The sequence below is a fragment of the Argopecten irradians genome, chromosome 8 (assembly GCF_041381155.1).
Source record: "Argopecten irradians isolate NY chromosome 8, Ai_NY, whole genome shotgun sequence".
NCBI lineage: Eukaryota > Metazoa > Mollusca > Bivalvia > Pectinida > Pectinidae > Argopecten > Argopecten irradians.
The window spans coordinates 6714490-6739118 of record NC_091141.1 but is presented as its reverse complement, the minus strand read 5'-3'; the positions used below and the strand labels follow the sequence as shown (position 1 = coordinate 6739118).

General features: G+C 33.7%; 1 protein-coding gene across 1 annotated transcript; it reads right to left on the bottom strand.

Moving 5' to 3' along the window:
• Positions 1 to 5907: 5907 nt before the first annotated feature.
• On the bottom strand, positions 5908 to 20358 carry LOC138329220 (vacuolar protein sorting-associated protein 26B-like). Its single transcript, XM_069276046.1, has 11 exons — positions 20308 to 20358; positions 19646 to 19661; positions 16264 to 16407; positions 15644 to 15719; positions 14977 to 15088; positions 14868 to 14945; positions 14389 to 14553; positions 10548 to 10654; positions 8684 to 8752; positions 7395 to 7537; positions 5908 to 6704 (listed from the first exon to the last, which is right to left on the bottom strand). The coding sequence occupies exons 2-11, from the start codon at positions 19649 to 19651 to the stop codon at positions 6561 to 6563; spliced, it is 1044 nt and encodes a 347-aa protein (XP_069132147.1). The 5' UTR covers positions 19652 to 19661; positions 20308 to 20358; the 3' UTR covers positions 5908 to 6560.
• Positions 20359 to 24629: the final 4271 nt, after the last annotated feature.

Below are 24629 nucleotides of genomic sequence, written 5' to 3'. Positions count from 1 at the left end.
TGGTAGCTCTTCATCCCAGCATGTCACAGGCCCAATATCAGGTTTCTGGGCCTCCTATTTATTCTCAAGAAGTCGTTCAAAGATATTAACCTATTAGACCCCTGTGACCATAAAGACAGTCAAGGTCATTAATTTGAACAAACTTGATAGCCCTTCATCCAAGCATGCTACATGCCCAATATCAGTACCCTTGGCCTTCTGGTTCTTGACAAGAAGTCAATTAAAGATTTTAGCCTATTTGACCCTTGTGACCTTGAATGAAGGTCAAGGTCCTTCATTTGAACAAACTTGGTAGCCCTTCATCCCAGCATCCTACAGGCCCAATATCAGTACCCTGGGCCTTCTGGTTCTTGAGAAGAAGTCGTTTAAAGATTTTAGCCTTTTTGACCCCAATGACCTTGAATGAAGATCAAGGTCAATCATTTGAAGCCTTTTATCCAAGCATCTTACAAGCCCATTATCAGTACCCTGGGCCGTCTGGTTCTTGAGAAGAAGTCGTTTAAAGATTTTAGCCTTTTTTACCCGTGACCTTGAATGAAGGTCAAGGTCATTCATTTGAACAAACTTGGTAGCCCTTCATCCCAGCATCCTACAGGCCAAATATCAGTACCCTGGGCCTTCTGGTTCTTGAGAAGAAGTCGTTTAAAGATTTTAGCCTTTCTGACCCCTGTGATCTTCAATGAAGGTCAAGGTCATTCATTTGAACAAAATCGGTAGCCCTCCATCCAAGCAACCTACAGGCCAAATATGAGTACCCTGGGCCTTCCTGAGAAGAAGTCGTTTGAATGAAAAGTTTACGGACGGCGGACGGCGCACGACGACGGAGGGTGCATGATGACAAGAGGTCATCCTGACCCTTTGGGTCAGATGACCTAAAAAAAACCCAGATCCGTCTTTAATTAATAAACGAACAACTAGGTACAACCAGTCAAACCGTATAATCGAAAACGGCCCACTTGTTCCATTCCCTAGTTTATGCTGAACGCTAGGCAGGTTTATAGACTATTGGATAAGTCAATTTCTTCATCTTCTTCCATGTACAGTAAAACTTTACAACAATTACATATGTTATAAGAAATCCTTGTTTGAGGCAAAAAACACAAATGATATGATTTTAATCATTTTTTATGTTTTCATTTATTTTGTTATGTTGCAAACCTTTATCACAAACTGAAGAGTACAATTTCTCTTGATATACTAACATAATAAATCAATACCAGTAGTCAATAAAACTACTAAACATACACATCGTCACACACGCCATTCACAAGTCTGCTAACATATACAACTAAATCTTCTTTTTAATGTTAAGGGTCAATCCTTATTTAAAGTTATCTCCCCTTGGAAACAAGTTTTTATTCAAAGAGGAACAATTCTGCATAAGAAAAGACTTTAACATCTACTATTTTTGACAGATTTTAGGCTGTTTATCTAGTAAAGTTTTTCAGGAAATGCTTTCAATAAATCAATCAAACACATATCCCAGATATTTCTTTTAACATATGAAAATGAATGTTAATTTTGTTTTCCGTTCGAATAACTCTCAATAAAGGATAATATTAGCATTTTTATTTGAAATGGATTCAAGGGCAAACATTTACAGTGCCCAGAAATCAAATCGGCACCAGCACAAAGACACAAATATAAAGTGCAATAATTCAAATGCCTTGCGTTTTTAACCTACATGATAAAATAATCTTATATTTCTGATCAGCAGAGGCAAAATACCTGTAATAGTGATAAATTTCCTAGAGAATAACATCGAACAAGCTTTGGAATTAAAGTGTTTTCATTAGAACACTAAATCAACTACGAGATATCTTGAGACATCATGTATCCATACACAAAACATAGTGACAATACCACTGAAAACTATTAGTTAGTTTGGTGAAATATTCATGCGAGTCCATCACAAATCAACTAGATTATTGCTAATAGATTTACAGCAATAAAATATTAGTAAACTTCTCCCATTCTTACACACACAGCACAAACATACATCCTAAAGATCTAGACTTTATGGAGGGAAGAGTTATCTTCTCCTGTCCCCAGGTATTGATTGTTCATAATTTGTATTTATAACATCATACAGGTAAATGTGTGGGAGATGTTTTGACGAATAAAAGTAATTCTCATTCATCAAACAATATTGTAAAAGATTTGTACCTGGAAACAAGGAAAAGATAACTTATTTCTTCACAAAAACTCTTGAATAAAACCTTTGGATTAGCCATGCTCTCTTTAATTCATTCTCACTGTTATCATAAAACAAGCATTTTTCATTAATCATCATTGATGTCTAAGAAGGAAGAGTATATACATAGTTCATATTAATGATCTACCAACTGGTTGAAAAAGTGCTTGTGTAGGTAACTGCCAGGTACTGTAAATCAACTTTCTTTTTTGTGTGATTCACTTCACAAATTTTGCAAGCCCAGTAAATTCACAGAAATAGCTTTTGCGAGTCATTAATATTAATTTATAGGAATATCCAATTTATTTTTTTAATTTCCATTTCATTTTTTTAATCTGCGAATGTTTCACAGACTTGTTCTGAAATGGAAAATCGTAAAATTAAGTGGCCAACAAAGAAAGCAGGTTTATAGTGCTGGATTTTGAAGTGAATCTAGATTAATGAGAGATCAGGATGAAAAGTACATATATCAACAACCAAACTATCTCTATTTAAATTAAGACATGTTCATATAGACATTAACCAATGAACATCTACGTATACATACATAAAGAAATGTGATTGGCTGTGGCAATAAGTTCAAAGGTTAATTATGACTAGCGAAAGTTCTTATTTTTCTCACAGCTCTAACATAGAAGATAGCTCTACAGTATCATAAATTACATCATACATATACATGTACATCAAATATTCAATATTTACAATTGAAACACGGAATCCCTTTACATTTCATGAAATTCAGTTTAACCAAAACAATATGTGTGGCTGTTAGAGGAATCTTGTAAGATACATGTAGCTAAAAAGGTTCTCCATCATGATAAACATTTAATAAGGAATGTCAAATCCATCCTATGTAATACTACATATAGGATTCTTAGTTTTCAGTTGAAAATCACAAACAGAAATAGTCACTACTGAATGAAAGGTATTATTTCATTATGTAACGCTCATACAAAATCCGATATTATATCAAAGACACAACTCTGGCTTATGTACTCCAGCTAAATTAACAAACAGACAGAATTTGATCACAAACTACGATCCACTACCATCCATCTTTAACATGGAGTACACGGAGAATAGGATTAAATAGTGAATTCAGCTGTTATTTGAGAATGTTGCATATTGTTCTCACATATATACTAGCTTTCTAGTTCAATTAAATTGAAAAACAAAAACATTAACAAACAAAAAAATAAAAAAAATAATAATCATGAATCCATGTGATTTATACTGCTAATGTTGAAGACAGCAATTATATGAACAAATCTTTGATAATATTGAGTTCATAATGAGAACAAACTGCAATTTGAGCTCACTCTTACAATTATAGATGCCTGAATTGGCAGCATAAGTTTAAAATCCATACAGAATCGAGATAATATCATTCTATCCTTCCTCAATATCCAGGGGTTACAGTCACTTACAATACTGACAGTTAACCCTGGATATCAAGGATACAATCTCTAGTGTATTCATTTAAAAGCCATATATACCAATAAAAAGTATTAAATGAAATGAAAGTTTTACAATTTCTGGAGCTTTCTATGACACAGCCAATTAAGTGAATGATATCCCAAGTTAATGTTCTAACATCTCTATCACATCCATTCCTTCACGCTTACTCTGAGACAAGCAATTTCAACATTTACATATAAATTACATAGTCGTAAAACACAATGGTATAGATGTTAATTAGTTATTTTTTTCTGCATCATTTTGCCTGGGAAAGTCTTCTAAATAAGACTTAAATTAAAGGAAGTCTTCTCTGTTAATTGAAGTTCAATGTATTGCACAATTACATCATATAACATATGGGTACACTCGTGATATCTCACATGAATAGGTCACTATAAGAGAGGTTTTCTAGTGGCTATATCTGACTTTTACAAATATTAACATCGCATAAAATGTTCTACTCTAAGCTTCTTTTCATTCTAACAATTAAGATTCCATTTTCATACAACATTTTTACTTCATTTATTCCTCATGATCAACACTTGAATTTTTTGCTCATGATTTCTTCAGTACAGACAGTCCCCATGTAGTACACTATACACCACACAAGACAAGAATTAATTAATATAGAATTAGGATAATTGATAGCTGTATATCCTTAATCATTGAGTATTTATAACATATGACATCACTATTATCTTTAAATTGTGAATTCATCGGAATATTTATAAATCTCTGGTATATTAATGTTAATAATTACCACACTGTTGCCATAGAAACCTTTTATAAATCTTATTAAAGATATCAATTTTTTAAACCAGACCTAAAAATTCATTTTTGTGCAATAACAACAAAATACCGAAGGTCAATTTTTCTTCCTGATGCTTATATTACCATCTTGCAATTTACACATGTATCTTAATTACCCCGTTATGTTAATCATGTTTCATTATTTATACCAATATAAAAATTAAAATTTCACTAAAACACTAAAAAGTGTCAAAAATGAATTTTGATGTTGATGCTATATGAGATTAGTAATTAACAAATGAAGCCTTTATAAAGTAATTAATCAATGTGTATCGGGTAAAGGATAAAAATGCATGGTATCTTACACAGGGCACCAATTACTAGGGCACTAGGTACAGCTTACAATCAGATGAATCTTAACTGCCATCAAACAGATAGATATCAATATGGACAGTTTTATTACCGACATAAATTTGCTTTTTTATTTACATTAACATAAACTTAAAGATGCTCCATCACCAACAGAACATTAACGATAACTATTATTTGGACAATAATTAATGTTTTATCCTGTATAATTTCTAATTTACATAAAAATACATATGAAATACTTTGTTTTGCTTTTGTTGTCTGCACAATCATACATCATTCCATAAAGGATATTGTGCCATGGATTTTTTGTGGGCTGCAATTCATTATTTTGAATACTTTTATTCTTAATGATAGTGACAGTGTGAAGTAAGTTACTTAAATTTGTTACTGAAGAAAAACACTAATTTGTCAATTCCTGCTTTTATTATATAAAATTTATTGTTTGTTGGCAGTGTAGCACCTTTAAAAATATTTCATAACGTAGTCTACCTGTAGTATAAATAAATCATGAGATAAAAGATTGACTGGAAAAATGCTCAACCAGTAGGTAATGGCACCACAATAACATACAAATTTTGGTGTTGGTTGTTACTGTGTTATATACAGGACTCTGGAGGCGAGTAGAATATATTAAATAGGACTGAACAAACATATTTAAAACATATCTACAATGATATATTACATCTGTACACTCATATGACGAGCTGTGGTTACCGTTAGCACTTCGTTTTGCTATTCATTGTTATATCACAAAGATCGGCAGTTAATGCATGATTACATTTGGATACTAATACGATCAAGTGTCTATTGGAATTAAATATTTAACTTATATTGAATCAACTTCCCAACTGCATCACATGATAAAATTATGGTTTTGATGAAGAATATTATTAACGTAAACCTGTTTTACCATATGCTTTAAATATGAACAAATTACGTTAATAAGATGATTTTGCAGGCTTCAGTGTCTCGAAACATCCTAACGAAAGCTAAGAAATTATTGAGAAACAAAAGCATGCAAACAATGACCTTGGAGAAGTATTGTGTCTGTAGCTACGAATGTTATTGACAATATAGTACACAACAATCCATGACTAAAACTATGTCAACAGGTCATCAAACTATGTCAACAGGTCATCTCCCTAAACATCAATTATAACCTCAATGGAGTTGTCTCCCCTTTTCATGGAAATTCAATCATGTCAACAAGACAATTGACTTATTTACACTTGTCTAAATTTTCAAAATCATTGAAGCAAATTTGATAATTACATATTATAGAATTTCATTTCTTTTTTTCTTCTTGATATTTATTTTAAAAAGAAGGAGTCATTTTAAGCCGTGTTAAGATCATAACATCAGTCAAATGAATGGATGCATTGTGGATATGCATCAATGATTTACTGTATAGCTTCAGTTATTTATTCTCTTATAAGGTGGGTGATTTCTAACAACACCGATTCAAAATTGATTTCCTAAGGATTCTTAAAACAAAACAAAATCAGCCAACTTGCAGGCTTTTCTGTCCAATATTTTGTAACTATTTCAGTTTAGATGCTACCTGAAACTCGATAGCTCAGAAGACATCTGCCTAATGACGAGGACAACCAAAGAGAACGCTGTTATCCCCTTGAAAAGATTAGCAGTCGTTTGAGGCAAGGGTATGATGGATGACCGCTAGTCAGTCACTGGACATAAACTAGTCAACAATGAAACAGGCCACAACACTATCTCAATGGCTACAGCCAGGCGAGGTCCTAAACACAATGAGATGGCGAGGAGAGTGTTATTCCTGTGGGGTATCTGCCCCCGTGGCTTCCACAGTCTGAGGTGTTGGTGTCATACCTGGAGGTATGTTATTCGACTTGTGTTGTAGGTAGCCCATGGCTCCTTTCCTTCCTTTGTCTGCTCGACGAAATATCGTTATTTCCTGAAATTCAAAATCATCCTGCTTTAGTGAAGCCCAAAACTTTTCAGTCCACTTTTTAAAATTGACTCAACTTTTACAGTACTATATCGTGCAGAAATTAACTCACATGCATTTATCATAATGAACGCTAGAATAGTGATAAATTCATTATCATAATCACATCCATGGTTTATAAAGCAAATTTTGATATGACTTTTCCATTTTGGATGCAAATGCAGCACTAACTGGTGAAGTATTTGCTTTCCAACTAAAAGAAAACAAATCTGTGAATGGCGCTAAAATGCAGTGTTATTGTGATGTCAAAATAATAACATTGACATTGTGGATTGATTTGATAAAAATAAGTAATTGAAAAATCAATGAAATTGTATGTTAAAACACTTTGATCTTTTTTAACAATCCGAAAAAATGTAAACATCTTTGTCATTCACTTAATGAACATTTTTGAAAGAATACAACATGATATCAGAGTTTTCAATCATTTTTTTTTGTACTTTGATAAAGTATTGGTGTAGAAGATGATAAGAATAGGCTTGCTTATTCTTTCTCCCTCTACATATATACTAGGAGGGAAAGTTCCAGCTAGCTGATTCTTTCCCCATGGAAACTTTCATCAAGTGGGGAGAATTGGCTGTTACACATCCAGTAATACAACATCAACGTTTAAATAATCCTAATTAGCTGTCTTACCTGTTGTTTGAAGTAGCGTCTCTCCTCCTCATCCACTAACACAAGGTTTAGATAATACCGTACAGAGAACTTCTTGTTGATGTCTCGCATAGTGGGTGTTGACTCGTAGCCACTCAGGAACAGTCGGATAGGTATAGATTCTCCTGAAACACAAAAAACGGTATAACAGTCTGCACACAGGGACTTCTACAAAGCACAACTAGAAATCCTTGTTATTTTCCATGTATTTCCCCATTCAGCTTAGGATTTACAGCAATTATGGCAAAATATTAATTGTTTAGAAAGAAATTTGGTAAATTGAAAACTTAAGATAAAATATTGAATCTATTATTCTTGTTCAAAATGATTGTGTGACGACACATGGATATGGGCATTTCAGCCACATAGTCAATCATCTAACTTTTGTGGCTGTACGGATGAGTGTCGGTACTGTGTATTTTAGTTAAGCAACAGTGAGCATGGCCTGCTCTTGGATTGGTGACCGCTCTGTTGGTTCTGGTCCTAGTCTCAAAACATTACAATTGTGTCCAAAAAACAAGAGCTGTTGGAGAACAGCAAAGCTCGCCTTTTCAGAAGAAGTTGATGTTCAAGTATTTACTATTTAAACATGGAAATATGACAAATTAACAGACTCAAAAACCCCCTAAAGGGCCCCAAATTGGTTGTATTATCACGTTCAGCATCTATACACATTAGGAAAATAAAATCATAAACATTTATGATGACATATGCTTAAACAATTGACAAAATAGAAACTTGCTCAAAAACTTTAACATGGAAATATGACAAATTAACAGACTCAAAAAACCCCTAAAGGGCCCCAAATTGGTTGTATTATCACGTTCAGCATCCATACACATTAGGAAAATAAAATCATAAACATTTATGATGACTTAAGCTTAAACAATTGACGAAACAGAAACTTGCTCAAAAACTTTAACGTGAAATGGGACGCCAACGCTGACGCCGACGCCAACGAAGGGGTGACAGCATTAGCTCCCCCTATTCTTCGAATAGGCGAGCTTAAAACTTAGAAGGATATACCTATGGACTACAGAAAGATTTATAGATTATCCCTTCCTAATATCGTAGAGCTTACATTTATGCTAACTGTGATCGCCACCGTATATATATGTTGAATACACAAATATTGCTATGCTATGAAAGAGTGTACCAATACACTGCAAAGATGATGAATCTTCGGGCAAATTCAAATTGAATTACAGACAGAAAGAAATTGCAGAAAATCTTTATCACTTAGAAACTATTTGATGACGATAATGACCAACCTTTCACTGGGGCTCCATCCATGATTTCATACTTGGCTATAGTTTCATTTTCATTGTATGTGTTTGGACCTGCAGAAAAACGAAGTCATCCTCAAAAGACATAACATCATATTTACATATGTAAGCAATCATAATACCGGGTACAGTACATACTATGCAAATGACAACTTTATGTTGACAGTGTATTATTACCAGGTATACTCTATTAGATTTTATTGAGGGAATCTTTCAATGTATTTTCAAAATTTGTTAATGAAAATTAAGAATTCAAATAAAATATCTTCTTTAATCATTATAGATAATAGCCTTTAATTGTAAAAATATTCAACTAAAAACATTCAGGATGTGTCCCATGTATATCACTAGACATCAACCATTCACAACAGCTATACATACATTTACTAGCACATTGGTAAAGGTATAAGGAATAAGGGGTTTGAAATAGTCACAGTAACAAATAACACCGATAGCCAACTTGGATTTTACAAAAGTGAAATAAAATTATAACCAGAAATATAGAATTGGGAACAGATGAGACACTGTAACTTTCTGGGAAAGTATATCAAAGTTTGAGACCCTAAATCTATTGAAAGATTTTTTTTGAAATAACACACATAACCTTTTAAATTCAAACATAATTTTCACTGATATTAGATCTTGCATTGCTTTATATAACAAGAGGCCCAGAGGGCCTGTATCGCTCACCTGGTTTGTAATGCCAAGTAATGTTCTGAATACAGGTTCATTGTTTCTTTTCTGAAGGAATTTTAATATTAACCTCTAAGTCCCCTATTGGGCCCCACCCCTCCTGCCCCCAGGCGGTCAGAGCCAAAGTTCTGTTCTCTCTTCCCCCAAGGATGTTTATGGCCAAATTTGGTCACAATCCAAGCAAAACTCTAGGACAAGTAGCGATTTATAGGATTTACCTTTATTTCCCCTATTGGGCCACACCCTTCCTGCCCCTGGGGGGCCAGAGCCAAAATTTATACAAGTTCTGTTCCCCTTCCCCCTAGGATGTTTATTTCCAAATTTGGTTACATTCCATGCAGAAATCTATGACTAGTAGCGATTTAAAGGATTTACCTCTATTTCCTCTATTGGGCCCCACCTCTCCTGCCCCCAGGGTGTCAGAGCAAAAATTTATACAAGTTCTGTTCCCCTTCCACCCAGGGTGTTTGTGGCCAAATTTGGTTACAATACGTGCAGATCTCTATGACAAGTAGCGATTTAAAGGATTTACCTCTATTTCCCCTATTGGGCCCCGCCCCTCCCTGCCCCTGGGGGATCAGAGCCAAAATTTATACAAGTTCTGTTTCCCTTCCCTCAAGGATGTTTGTGGCTAATTTTGGTTACAATCCATGCTGAACTCTAGGACAAGTAGCGATTTAAAGAATTTACCTCTATTTCCCCTATTGGGCCCCGCCCCTCCTGCCCCCGGGGGGTTAGAGCCAAAATTTACACAAGTTCCCCCTCCCCCAAGGATGCTTGTGGCCAAATTTGGTTACAATCCATGCAGAACTCTATGACTAGTAGCGATTTAAAGGAAATGTTGACGGACGGACGGACGACGGACGCCGCGCCATGACATAAGCTCACTGGCCCTTCGGGCCAGGTGAGCTAACTAGAATTTTAACTAAAATTTTTTTCTTTGCTGACAGGCAAACATGATGGATCGGTTAAGTTTTCATGTTACTACCAAAATTTAACTTTAATTCATATAAAATACTTTTGTTTATAAAAGAAATGTGTAAATAAATCCCTACTTCAGGTTGCAGAACAACATTACAAACCATTGAGGTTAGTTACCGGTACATTTCAGGACAAGGGAGGTAACTATATTGTGATAGGGAAAGTAATTCTGTACCTGTGCCTGTGCTTTCTCGCTTGATAATCTGTATTTCCATGTGCTTGATTTTTATTCGAACTAGCAAGAAGTATATCTTTCCAACTATTACATCTTTTAAATGATACCTGATCATGAAAAAAACAGAAACAAAAAATGAAAGAAAATGAAAACAAATCAAATATTGCAACAACACAACATGAAAGAGTAAAGAAAATCTGGAAACTGTGTGTGTCATAAACTTAAATATCTGAAAATGAAAATAACAACAGGTATGAAAAGCATATCAATGAATAGATCAGGCTATGTCCAACAAGTTACCATTTCAGGAAAATGTCTTCACAGTGGTAATTAAATGAAATACTTTCATAATGTTAAATCAACATTTTTTGCACCTTCTTCCGAGGGATTTCTGATCATTGAAGAAGACATAAAGTCATAAAGGCAAAATTTATAAAACTTCAGGACAATAGCCTGAACATTCTAGTTAAAACAGAGCACCGCATTATCAAACACCAGTCACTATATATATAGCTCATGTTAAATATGTTTCGGAGGCCACACTGGCCAAAAGATTAATTAACATGTCCAAACATATTACCACAAGCCTGCCATCTCTGGTTCACAAATTCGAATCCCAGATGGGGTATGCACAGTTGCCAGGTACTGACTAGTCAGTTTCTCTGGGTCCAGATGGGGTATGCACAGTTTCCAGGTACTGACTAGTCAGTTTCTCTGGGTACTCATCTTTACCTGGCAATCCTTAAATATCTTTGGCTGGTAATAGGATGTTACACTTATCAAACCAAACCTAATATATTTCATATTTAATGATTTTTTATAAAAATAATTACATCGAATCACTAAATGATTTTCTGTTGGTTTTAATTAATGGTGCTCTGCTATTGTATATATTCTTATTTAATACTTTGGAGCAGACAGTTTACAACAGAGAGGATGGGGATCAGCATTCAACAACAGATAGAGTAGAGCCTTCACATACATTGGTAAACAATAAACTAACTTCATCACGTCTGATCCTTTTTGTATTTCATTAATAAAGCTATCATTTCAAATGTACTAATTCATTATTGTGCTATGTAATTACTGTTTAAAATAGATTGTGCTGCACTAAAATAATTACTCTTATCATATTATACTTTATATTTAAAGATTTCTGCTCACACCTACAGTATTTACTATCATAATCATATCTTACATCATTATACTTTTTTTATAAAAATGAACAATATATAAAGTGCTTGACATTTAATTTTATTATGGATGATAAAAATTATCCATTATAATCATATGTAAGTGAGCATGTAGTCCATCAGATAACAAAGTATAGTAAAGGCTCATCACACAGAAATTAGAACCCAGCTGTCCAAAAAATAATTCCAAGAATAGATATGCCAGTATGTATGAACACATACTTTTTTCAAAGAAATACAATAAATTTCAGACATACACACTTCAGTACTCTAGGAATATGTTGCAAGAAATACTGAGGCTCACATTTGTTACAGCCATATTTTGTTTTTGCATATTACATTATCCCTTGTATCCTGCAAGTAGGTATCCATCATTCTATTGTGACATTATTGATATGTGAGCAAAAATCAATTGTTTACTTTTTGAAAAGTATGATGCCATGCTCGCAAACACATGATGTCACAATTAACACCTATCTGCAAGGGCAGATAACTCTGTAATATACAAATACAGAATATGGAACAACCAATTACTAGAAGGAAAACCTCTGCTTCTTAGTTAGAAGGGTCTGAATCCATTTTAAATGAGTCATTTTCAAGAAAGTGTAAACAGCTGATGTGACTTTCAAAAAGTAAATTTGTATTTTTTGTAAAGTTGGTCAAATGATGAGAGCCTTTATTTTGCAACAATATATTCCAAGGAAAAAGAGAAGAAATGTGAATTCATAAGTATAAATGTGACCACTACTTGTCATTTTTTATACACCAATTCCATTCTAATATCAAACATTACTTTCACTTATTTATGAACCTGACCTAGAACTCAAAACCAAAAAAAAAACTTTTATTTTGGCATCTCATTCAAACCAATTCTGTGAACATCTGGATCTTCACTTCAACATAGAGTGATCACATACGTTAAGTTCTAAAATCAATTTGGTGGTTCTTCAAAATACACACCATAGACCTACTAGCATGGTATGAAACATGTTATCTCACACTGGATTTATTTTGGTATGAAATAATTTAAAATAAAGACACTAGAAAAGACTGAGATAGTTCTTCTATCTCTCTATGAAATCAAGATAAGATACACTTTATTTTCCCTCATCCCATCGATATCCTCAGGGTGGGCGTTGGCCGGTCGGGAGGTGGGGGATGTGTATAAGTGTTTACTTTTTCTGAAGATTTTTTTTCAATTGTAATTAATCTCTACTAACTAATACTATTTAACTGATTTTTATCATTCACACTATCAATAAAAACTGTAGAATAGTTAATATGCAAATTTTTTAACAAAGGATTAATAACTTCACCTTTTGAACCAGAAACATTAATAATACATTACAAATTACAATGGTCTTAAAATCAATGAAATCAACAAAATTTCTTCCTTCAGCTGCAAAAGAATTTTACTGGACAGAGCTATGTAGCACACATTGGTATCCATGTAACATGAGTCGCCTCAAACCAGTACCTGCTCCTGTTGTTTCTCTACGCACTATGGCTAGCTCCATGTACCGGATCTTTATGCGAACCAAGAGAAAATAGATTTTTCCGACGATAACGTCCTTCAGGTGATACCTCCACGGTGCAGCAATAGAGATTAGGTCATCAATAAACATTCAGTAGTACATCAAAGAAAACGTTTACATTAATAGAATTACTTATAAAGCTAATAAAAACCATACCAAGGATTTTTTTTTTTTTTTTTTTTGTATTTATATATTACAAAGTTGTCTGCCCTTGCGGGTAGGTATTGATTATGACATTACATCTTAAGTGAGCCAAAGGTTTTGGAGACAACAACATGAATTATGCCCATAAAATAATGACGTCACAATGGATATCTACCTGCAAGGGAGCTAACTCTGCAATATGCAAAGACGGAATACCAGCATAAATCGATACAATGTCATATTATAGGATCACAGGCAATCAGGATATTATCATATCTGTATAACATATGAGAAGAACATAGACTCAAAAAGACCTTGTAGTTTAAAGGATTATTCTAATAAAACATCTTCCTAACCCTAGAACTGCAGTTTCTGTTTACTAGGGGTACCTTGACTCTGATGGAATGGATTGAATATGTTGAATAACAGTTATGAAGGATACCCATCAAGGTAAAACATTATTTATTTGGAATCTTGGATGACATAATAATACAGAATAACCAATGACCCTTCTCCAAGGCTCAAATTTCACAAAATGGTTGGATTTTGTTGATACAGGGAACCCTCCCACAAAATTTTTTGACTACCAAATCTATACCCAGTTGTTTCCTGATAATTTAATATATGGCCTATCAGTAAATAAGGTTTACAACTAGACTGGACACTAGAGTATTCAAACTGTCACTTAAAAATTTCCCTTGATTATTTTTGTAACTAGATGTGTCCAATTCCAAGTTTCAAACTAGGGGCAGATAATCTAGAAATAAAATTCAGTAGAGAAATCTGATCTGGTCTGGTGGCCGGTGTAGTTTACGATCATTCAAATTAGTTAGAGGTCATGAAAATATAAATGGAAAACACTAAATATTAAACTCTTTCTGTACAAGTAGTTCATCTCACCAGACCAGTTAAGAACTGATCAATAATATGAAACAGTCAATAATTTGAAAGGGTTAAATTTCAACTTACTTAGATTTGTTGTATTCGAATTCTATATGTAAACAATCCTCGATGCCGACCTCCATTTTTATGCTGTTGTTCATCTCTGGGTACTGTGATAACGTGTGTACTATGATGTCCTGCTCCTTCACTGTGTCACTTAACCTTTTAACTATCGTTACTCGTAGAAAGTACCTATAACATTCACAGCAAAACATTTTCTATTGCAATCGGGACTATTATCTAAATACAAAGTTTATTATTGAGGTTTTATGTAAATAAGCTAAAATTCAAAGGAAAAAACCTCTTTGTTTTGCTGCCGTGCTTTTCAGTGTTTTTGTGAGATTTTTTCCCCCCCAATTATGTAGCAAGTCAGCTGTCCAAAATAAGCTGTCAAAGTTAATCACACAATACGATGAGTAGCAAGAGACATTGAGCATGATACTTTATATAGCTAAAGTCAGTAATATTTTTCACCAATCCCTGAGCCAGCTAATTATGAAACTTACCGTAATCTTACATTAGCACCTGTGTACGATTCATAAGGTTTTTCTACTTGTAAAAATTCAAAAGGGTAGGTGGTACTACTAGTCAATTAAATAATGTAGGTGGTACTACTAAGTCAGATCACCTGTAAAAACTCCAAACAAGTCATGACAATTCCATGGTCGTGCCAATTCCTTTACAAGGGACGTAAACTCATGGTGATTTCCTCGGTCATAATACAACTCTGGAAGAAACGTAATTGTGCATTAGAAATACAAATTTGAAAGAAAAAGACCCAATACATTTTATGTACATATATTCTATTATGAGAAACAAATCCTTTCCATCAACCATCAGAAGAAGCACATGTGCTAATTGATTATTAGGATACAGGTATATATAAAAGCACAATTACAGATACGCAAGTTTGTACCCACAAAATATACATTTTTTTTTTTAAATCAGATTTTTATGGTGGCTGATTAAGGCCACCTCACAGTCTCACTGCCTCACAACCTTCACTTTGAGGCTGGCGATCACCTCACAACCTTAAAATCTCTCTGCGCATCCTGATCTCTCGACCTTGACTTCTAAGTCGAAGTTGCCTAGTGACAAGTTTAAGCTGTTAGATTGCGAGGTGGCCCTAACCCGCAACTATATATTTTCAATCAATCTAAATAATTTTGATAATTTTCCATCAATCTAAATAATTTTGATATACTCACCTATCCGACCAATAATTTCAATTTTCAGGCAACAATATATGTTCCATCAATCTGAATAATTTTGATATACTCACCTATCTGACCAATAAATTCTATTTTGACACCCTGATGCTCCAACTTGCTTCCTGCTTTCTTGAGGGTAACATTAACCTGTCATAATAAACAACAGAATCACCATGATAAGGTAAAGCTCTCAATAATAGTAAAGGAATTTCTTATAATAATCTTCTGGCATAAAAAACTCTTAATTATGTATTTGCACATTACATGGTTATCTGCCTTTATAGGTAGGTAGTAATTGTGGCATAATATGTTTGTGAGCATAACATTCATATTTTTTGGAGAAAATTGTGAATTCAGATCCACAGACAATTTAATAACATCACAATGGTTACTTATTCGCAAGGGAGTTAACTCTACAATATGCAAAGAATGAGTAGTATATACTACCACTCAACCCTAGTTAAAACTTTATAATACTTTACAATTGCACTTTTCTTAGTTATTTTAACTTGACATATTCACTTCAATAATATAATAGTGATTCAATATATTTAACTGTATATAAAGTAATATCCTAAATAAAATCTTTGTATCACATATAAGTACAAAAGTATAAATTACAGATCTAAAGCTTGAGTATATAATAATAATTTCAGCAGCTACACAGGGTACGTGTTTCATAAATCCTTACCTTACCAGACACTGTCTCTCCATCATAATACAAATAATGTCTTTCTTTTTTACCATCTTCTGTTTTGATTTCTGCTGTTTTTCTCGACTCTTGGCCATCCAAGACAATATCGATGTCGGCACTCTGGCCAAATCCAAAGAAACTCTAAAAGAATTCAGTAAAATGATGATAAAAAGATGAACTCAAAGTTTTAATATATGCAGATCAATGATACTTACTAATTATAAACTACATGTTCTTTTCATCATTTGTTAATTGGATTTAAATAAATGAAACTATATACCATATTCGACCCAATAAGCACTTCTCTCTAAGTTTTTTTTAATGCCTCAATTTTACCTATATTGACTTAATACAGACCTAAACTATGAACCTGGTTACCATGGAGGTATCTCTATTTGGTTTCTTTTGTAAATTGATTAATGGCTTACTCTGTGTAATAATTCTGTGAAATGTTATGAATTTGTCCAAATTTGATGTAAGCACCCCTTCTTTTTCCAATTTTTTAACCACCTGGAGCGATACTTTGATTGAATATGATACATGCATGTACTCCGTCTTTGCATATTACAGAGTTAGCTCCCTTTCGGGTAGGTATCGATTGTTACGTCATTATTTAATTTTTGTGAGCGCAATTCACATCGTTTTCGGCGAAAACTATGACGTTACGCTCGCAAACACATGACGTCACAATCAATACCTACCCGCATGGGCAGATAACTCTGTAATATGCAAATACAGAATATTGATTCATTCATTATACCAAGTGTACTCAAAGGTCTACATTTATGATCGATAATTACTCATTAATCTTCATCAGTACTCTATGTATAATAGACACCAGACTTAGACATTATGACAGATAGCTATATATGTCTGGTGTAGGGCCAGAGCACAATGCTATATCAAAAAGCGGAACTCCTGACACCGTTTGGTATCGGGCCAGGTCATCTCTGATTGAGCTGCTTACAAAACATTACCACTGAGAAACGGCACTTATCTTTTCAATAAATGAATAATTTTTCTAGCTACCTATAGCAATCCATTTTATCATGCATGTACGTTATATAATGTCAATAAGTATTTTCCTTTACTCAACTTTAAATTTTCCTCCTCCTAGTCGTCATTTTCTCATAGTATGCAAATCGCCTCTAATCTCAACGGATTGCGATAAATTATTCATTTGTTGAAAAGATCTAGGTAAATGGGGCTTCGAGGAGGTCAGTCTGAATTGGAGATAACCTGCATGGCCCGATGCCAAACGATGTCAGTGAGTTCCATCTTTTGATATATAGCACTGCGCTCTGGCTCTACACCAGACATCTATCTGTCATAATGTCTAAGTCTGGTGTCAGGGCCAGAGTATCTCGGGCTAAATCGTACAATGACAAAATTCAATCAGTAAATCATTCATTATAAATAGTAATAAACAAATATATATTGAATGTTAAACCTCAATCTTTAATTGTGTAATATCAATGATACAAAATGATTTGGGAAAACAAGAATGATAGATATAGAGGTCAGCACCCAGAGATCTATTAGACTGGCATCAGTATCTTGTAACCATTACATATACGAGTGAATCACTGTAGCACTACCAGCACACATTCCAATCTCCAGTTGTAATACCAAAGCCAAACACATAACACACATTTGGAAGTGTGGAAAGGGAGGGGGTATATTTCATTTCTAATCAAATAAACTGTAAGTGTTATAATAGTAAAATATTAGTAATGTGTTTATTTAACAAATTAACAGTTAGTTATTATTATAACTCAGATAAACAAAAAACTTTTAAATCATCATTTATGCGTAATTGTCAATTTTTTCAATCTATGTGTTTAGACCAGAGTAGTATTTTAGAAATGAAGATCTAGCAATGCAAGTTCACAGGCAATTCATAGGTCATTGAGGCCTTAAGCTTGTTGTAAGTCAATCATGACAAAAGTTTAAATCAAATTTTTTGGTGTGTGTGTGTTTTTTTGTTTTTGTTTTGAGTTAGGTTGGTTTTTTTTGTTTTTTTTTTGGAGGGGGGGGGGGGGGGAGGGTGTGAAATTAAAATGCTATCTGACCAGTCCTCCTATAATAAGTCTAGCCTACAACCTATAACCAATGATTGGTTCCTAATACAGTTAACTCAATGTTAGAAGTTGGTCAAAAACTCACCAGAAGCAAACATGCGGTTATAATTAATAACAGTACAGGAAGGCAGGTGTGATCGTTTACATTACCATATTAAATGATATGTTTGTATCATTTATCTACCAATATGATATGTGGAACTAGTTTATTACCAGGTACAAATTCATTATTATTGAATATTTTACTTTTATAGATTCTATCTCCATAAGCTCCCCTCCCCCTTTTTTGAAGCCTCAATTTTGCCTAATTACCTAAAATCATATGCAGAACAAAAAGATGAAAACCAATGATTTCTTCATTTGATTTCTTGATTTCTGTCATGAAATCATTTTGGCTTACTTTTTGCACTGCTTTTGCTAAAGTTTAATATTTCAACTTTGATCCTATTAAAGAGTTCCCTATTTTTATCCAAGTATTTAAGCGTCCTGTGCGCTTACCCTGTATATTTTTATTGGGTCAAATATTGTAATTGTAGCTTTCACTTCTTAACATGCATGTTGACCTTTAACATCATTTTTCCAGTTTGCATCCTCAAATTCATGAACAGATCTAAAAGACTTTTCATGGTCTATACGACTGTACTTTTTGTATGTATCAATTTGGTATACCATTTCCAATAATGAAGATCTTCATTTAAACATGCAGCTTCATCTATTAAGCTGCAATGATATATTTAGTTACTAAATCAGTAATATGTATTTTACTATTAAATCAGTATGTATGTTCGTTAACTTCTGTTAATTATGGCCGTATTACATGCATTTGTCTTAGCTATTGATGCTTGGTAAAGTCCCTCTCAATAAATAAAATCTCTTCAGTGTTTTTCCTGTCTATATATTTGGGGCTGAAATAAGGCCCCATTCCCAATTGTATTTCTGGTTATTTTTTCCCAAATCTATGTCTAAACTTACCAAATCAGTGAGTTGATGCATATTTTGTGCGACGAAACTAAAAAATTTCGTAAATCCCAAGTCTGATCGTCATATTTTAATATCCATTTTTACACTTGATTCTTAGAGAAGCATAATTGTCTGTTTCAACCTTTTCCAAAATTTCCATAAAAACTGTTAAAATTTTTCATTTCCTACTTTTATCGCACAAAATTTCCCAATTTTCAACCGGTGGCAATTTCCCAAAATACCCAGGAAAAACACTGCTCTTTTAACCAGCCCCAGCAGGGAAAGTGAAGGGACAAAACATACAAACAAGCAATCTGTATATGATTATGTGCACTTACAATCATGGTTTCAGTTCTGTAATAGATTTAGGACACTGAGTGATAGTTTGGAATGTAACACAAACAGTTTCACACAAGTTTCACTTCAAATTATTTCTAGGCAGACGTGATAACTGTGTTGTTGTCATTGTATTTCTTAATTGTATTACTTGAAAGTTGTCACAATTGTCTTGTTTATAGCAGATTCTTGTGAAAAATGAGGAAGTTGTAATACAAGTCATCATTAATGTATAGAGTCGTAAATGTTATTTTTCACGTCTGCCAAGAAGTAATTTTAGGTGGTGATCATATTCGGCCTACATTTAGACTGACAAACCACATAACCTATAAGATCGTCGCGTTTGAAGGATAGGAAGTGAAAATGCATAATCAATAGCGAATGAACAGATTGTTCGTCTGAAAGTTTAATTTTGCCCGGCAAATATCGCATGGTCTTAGATGATGGCAGACGACAGAGCCATTTCGACCTGTCACAGAGTCACATGATGCTGCAGCAACAACGAACGTCAACAGACCTCTCATTTCAAAAGGATTTTCACTTACAACACGCCATAGCTATAAAATATCAAAGGTCTTTGAGGACAGACATTTTTCTTTCCAGTTAACGTATGGGAACTTAACGATAACCTGGCTATAATTCAAGGTGAACTGCGTTTATTTACCATCTTTGGGTCCCTCCTCCTTTCGGCTAGTACATCAAATATGGCGTCGAGATCTCGCGGAAGTGACATTTCCATAAATTAAACAACAAAACTTATATTTGTTAATTAGTGTTTAAATTCTTGTCTATTATTTATTGCACAATTATATATAGACAAAGACGATAAAGATGTGAATTTTATGTATTGAACTTAATTTTTGCAATTATTTTATCAGGTGCGTTCGATTAGCATGCTATTTTTAGATACTTGTTTGCCTTCATTTAGTTGGCCACTCCGAGAATATTCAATTTTCATCTAAAACAGACGAATTTGGAAAATGATGGTCATATAATTATCCATTTGAATATGCTTCTGTATAAATCAAAATTCACCAGGCCTATGGATTTCAAGAATCAGCATGACGAATAGAAAATGTGTTAAATGTATTTCATAGTTCAATAACACGTAACGTTAAATATCATAAACATAAATTGGGGGGGGGGGGTTGTTAAAAAAAAAAAAAAAAAAAAAGGAAACCACTTGAGAGATTGAATTTATGATATATAATTCACATATAGCTGTAACAAGTCTCTCTTCCTTTTAAAGCTTTATGCACATGTATACCGACATGTGTTATTTTACAATCTTCAACGGTACATTTTTGGGTCATATAGATCATTATTGGTATTCAATAATGATCGATATTGACCAAAATTCACTAAGAATTGCATATCCGAAATCTAGCAACTATCAGTAATATAAAAATTTTGACATTGTGCATTATATTTGCATTGTTCTTTCTCGACATGCCATTTGTAAATAATTTTGTAGTTTCTGTTATTAAAATACATATACATGTAACCAGAAACATATGCACGAGTCTTTCTGAAATATATACATCTGGTGATTGATACACTTGTTATATGTTATGTACGGAAAGTATGTTTTACTGTAAACCAAGGATTTATAAGTGTAAACAAATATGAGATTATACAACAATTACATGATGGTCCATCACTAACTTACCTGTGATCTTACTTTTGATACCTGACGAGAGCTAATCAACAAAGCGTACCAGGTCACTAAACACCTTTCTTACGTAATCTGGTTAGCCCCCTCATTAGTCTCGGTTGAACACGCGTTTTAGTTACTGCAGTATACAGGTATAGAGATTTACGCAGCACGACATTGGCGATTCGGAAGTATTTTGATTTTGATACTAGATATTCGGATCAGACATAGACATCTTCAGTCTCATTTTTTTCGTCTGACCCGTGCATGATTTTATTTTTCAATTAAAGACACACTAATGATTGAACTTGAGCAAAATATCAACAAGTCGTTGGATATGCTGTATTATATGAAAGCTGAATGTATTTCGTCAAAAAACAGATGGATCGATTTCAGTTATAACGCAGTTAAAAGATGCATTTACATATATGCAAAAAAAATCTGTTTAAATATTATATTATTATAACAGGCCTAAGGTTATATGAAAAAGTCAGAAATTTATAAAGCGAGTTTGACCAGTAGACATTCAACGACACGAGACGGGTTTGGATAACATAATCAAGAATTCTTGGTATAATAATGATATATATGTGGTTTCTACAACGTACGTGGATTATTATGTACATTTTATTGTGTATAATTATCAGAAACATATATACATATGTATACATGTTTCTGGATAGACAAACACTTGAGTGACATAACGCACAATGTTCGGTCACTTTTACGTCACGCCGGAATTTCATTGGAAAAAGCGTTGAACAGTAAAATAATATAAGCGCAATACTATTTTTTTTTAAATTTAAAAACAGAAAGGATATATTTATTCAATTACGGGAGGACTTTTATCAAAATATTTGTAATATTTATGTTTCTATTGATGTGTTTTTGTTGAGAAAATGACGTTTTTTGGCGCGACAGATGTAACACGCACCTGTATGCGGTTTCAGTTAAAGTGTCACTGTGGTCATACTGAACACCACATGGCGGTAAAGTTTGACAAAGAGATTCCCCAAAAACGAACTATCATGATATCATTTCGTTAAAATGAATTGTGACGTCATACTTCAAAATGGTAGACTTTGTTTGTAGACTTGCCGATCGACAGATCCGAAGAGAAAAGATAAAAAAGTGAAAAAAAAAACACAAATACACACAGTACAAAACGGTACTAATACATGAGATAGAGACATGAATTGTTAATATAAAAATACGTTTTTCTTCTATTTTAATAACATGTCAGAAAATATAGACTGCGACGTCGTTCTACTTTTTTATCGAACAAAACCTTTGTCTTGCAGAAATGACACAAAATGAAATTTTTAAATTGACTGTTCTGTCACGCAAGTTCACGACGTTGAAAAATGACTTTATATTAGGAAGTATGTTTTCTATTCATAATAAAAAAAATACGTTTTTGCTCAAATATACATGTGCGAAATCTCTACTGAAAATTCAAAAAAGTATTCGAAAAATTGCGTTTTTTCTTTGTCTTGCAGGTTTGCCGAATGTCGGAAATGACGTCAATTGCGCTCGTCATGTTATATAAGATAATGACGTCTTTTACATTAAATAACGTTACATAAAAGTGACCGAACATTGTGCGCGACGTCTACAGCGTTCTATATTTTAATACGCATTTTTACCGAGGATGTGGAGATTTGAACAAAACTAGTCTGAAGTTAATGTAATAGGACTCAAATCATAGGTACCTGGCTCGCTTTTAAAGTATTGCACCATGTCATTTCTGAAACGAGCCAGGTACCTACATTTTGTATATTCCAAATTTTATTATTTATGGAGAACTGGGTCGATACCCGTAGTAATGGTATAAGCATCATCAACGGAGAGTGATATGATATGTTAAAGAGTACACGGAATGGTTTGGTATATATGGGTTTGATAAATGCGTTATTGGATAAAATTTAGAATGGAGAAAGTGCGAGCTTCATAGCGGTTACGGTATTGGAGATAATGCGACTATTCTCTAGAACACACATGAAGCCCCAAGCCATTGACCCCGATTCGGGACCCCTGACCTGTGACGTCACGAGGATAACGGGCCCTACTCTACTATTTTCGGTGTCTGCCATCTAATAAAAACTATCTGTTGGTACCAGTGTACATGTCCGATACCTAATTGATATTATCCTCAATCACAGATATGAGTTTGGAATACGCTTGAAAATAGGGATTTATATCATGCATATTTATTTTGATGTATATGAGATCTCACTTATAAATCCTTGATGTACCTCTCGTAGATAAATACAACTACAGTATATGTTTCTGGTCTATCCTATCAAGTGACCGTACGACTGTACGCTTGTAAATCTGATCGAGAGCATGGAACAATTTAGAACATGTTCTGATTTACTCGATGCACAGGAGTTTGACGTTCTGTCAATAATGTATATTTTTGAAATGGGAATGTAAAACGAGATCGATAATTTTGTATAGTCGCAAAAGTTATTAACTTACCGTTAATACTACACGTATCATCACCTTCTGAACAATTTGATTTAAATAAATAAAATGTTAATTTTCATAACGCGGGTCGTCTTATGTTTCCCGCCGTCGTCCTAAATACCGCCTGGTAGTTGACTATCATCACTGCGCCAGACGGCAAAACAGCGAAATGACTCTCAGCTGTTGTCATATATTACGCAGGAAATCTTGCATATGTTTGGTGTTGTAACCTCATCTTAGGCCATCGATATGTATTTTCTGATGTTATTAATGTTTTTAATAAACCTTTATATTTTGCTCCGGAAAGGTAGTGGCCTTTAAAGGTTTAGAGCTACCTTTCCGGAGCAAAATTTATAGGTTTCTTAAAAACATTAATAACAAAAGAAAATATATATATACGATGGCTTAAGATGAGGTTACAACACCAAACATATGCAAGATTTCCTGTCTAATGTACGATAACAGTGGAAATTCATTTCGCTGTTTTGCCGTCTGGCGCAGTGATAGTCAACTACCGCGCGGCATTTAGGACGACGGCGGGAAACATAAAACGACCCGCGTTATGAAAATTAACATTTTATTTATTCTAATTAAACAGTTCTGAAGGTGGTGATAAGTGTGCTAGTAAACGTATAGTTAATAACTTCTGCGACTCTACAAAATTATTGATCTCGTTTTACATTCCTATTTTAAAAATTAAAAGCCGCTCCGGAAAGGTAGTGGCCTTTAATAGAAACCTTTAGAGCGAGTGTCCATATTCCACAGTTTTTACTTGTTTTTACCAGAGCAGCTTTTTATTTTTTGTAATAAAGAGATACAATTAACAGACTAAATGAGAAGTTCCTCATATATTCTTACAAAAT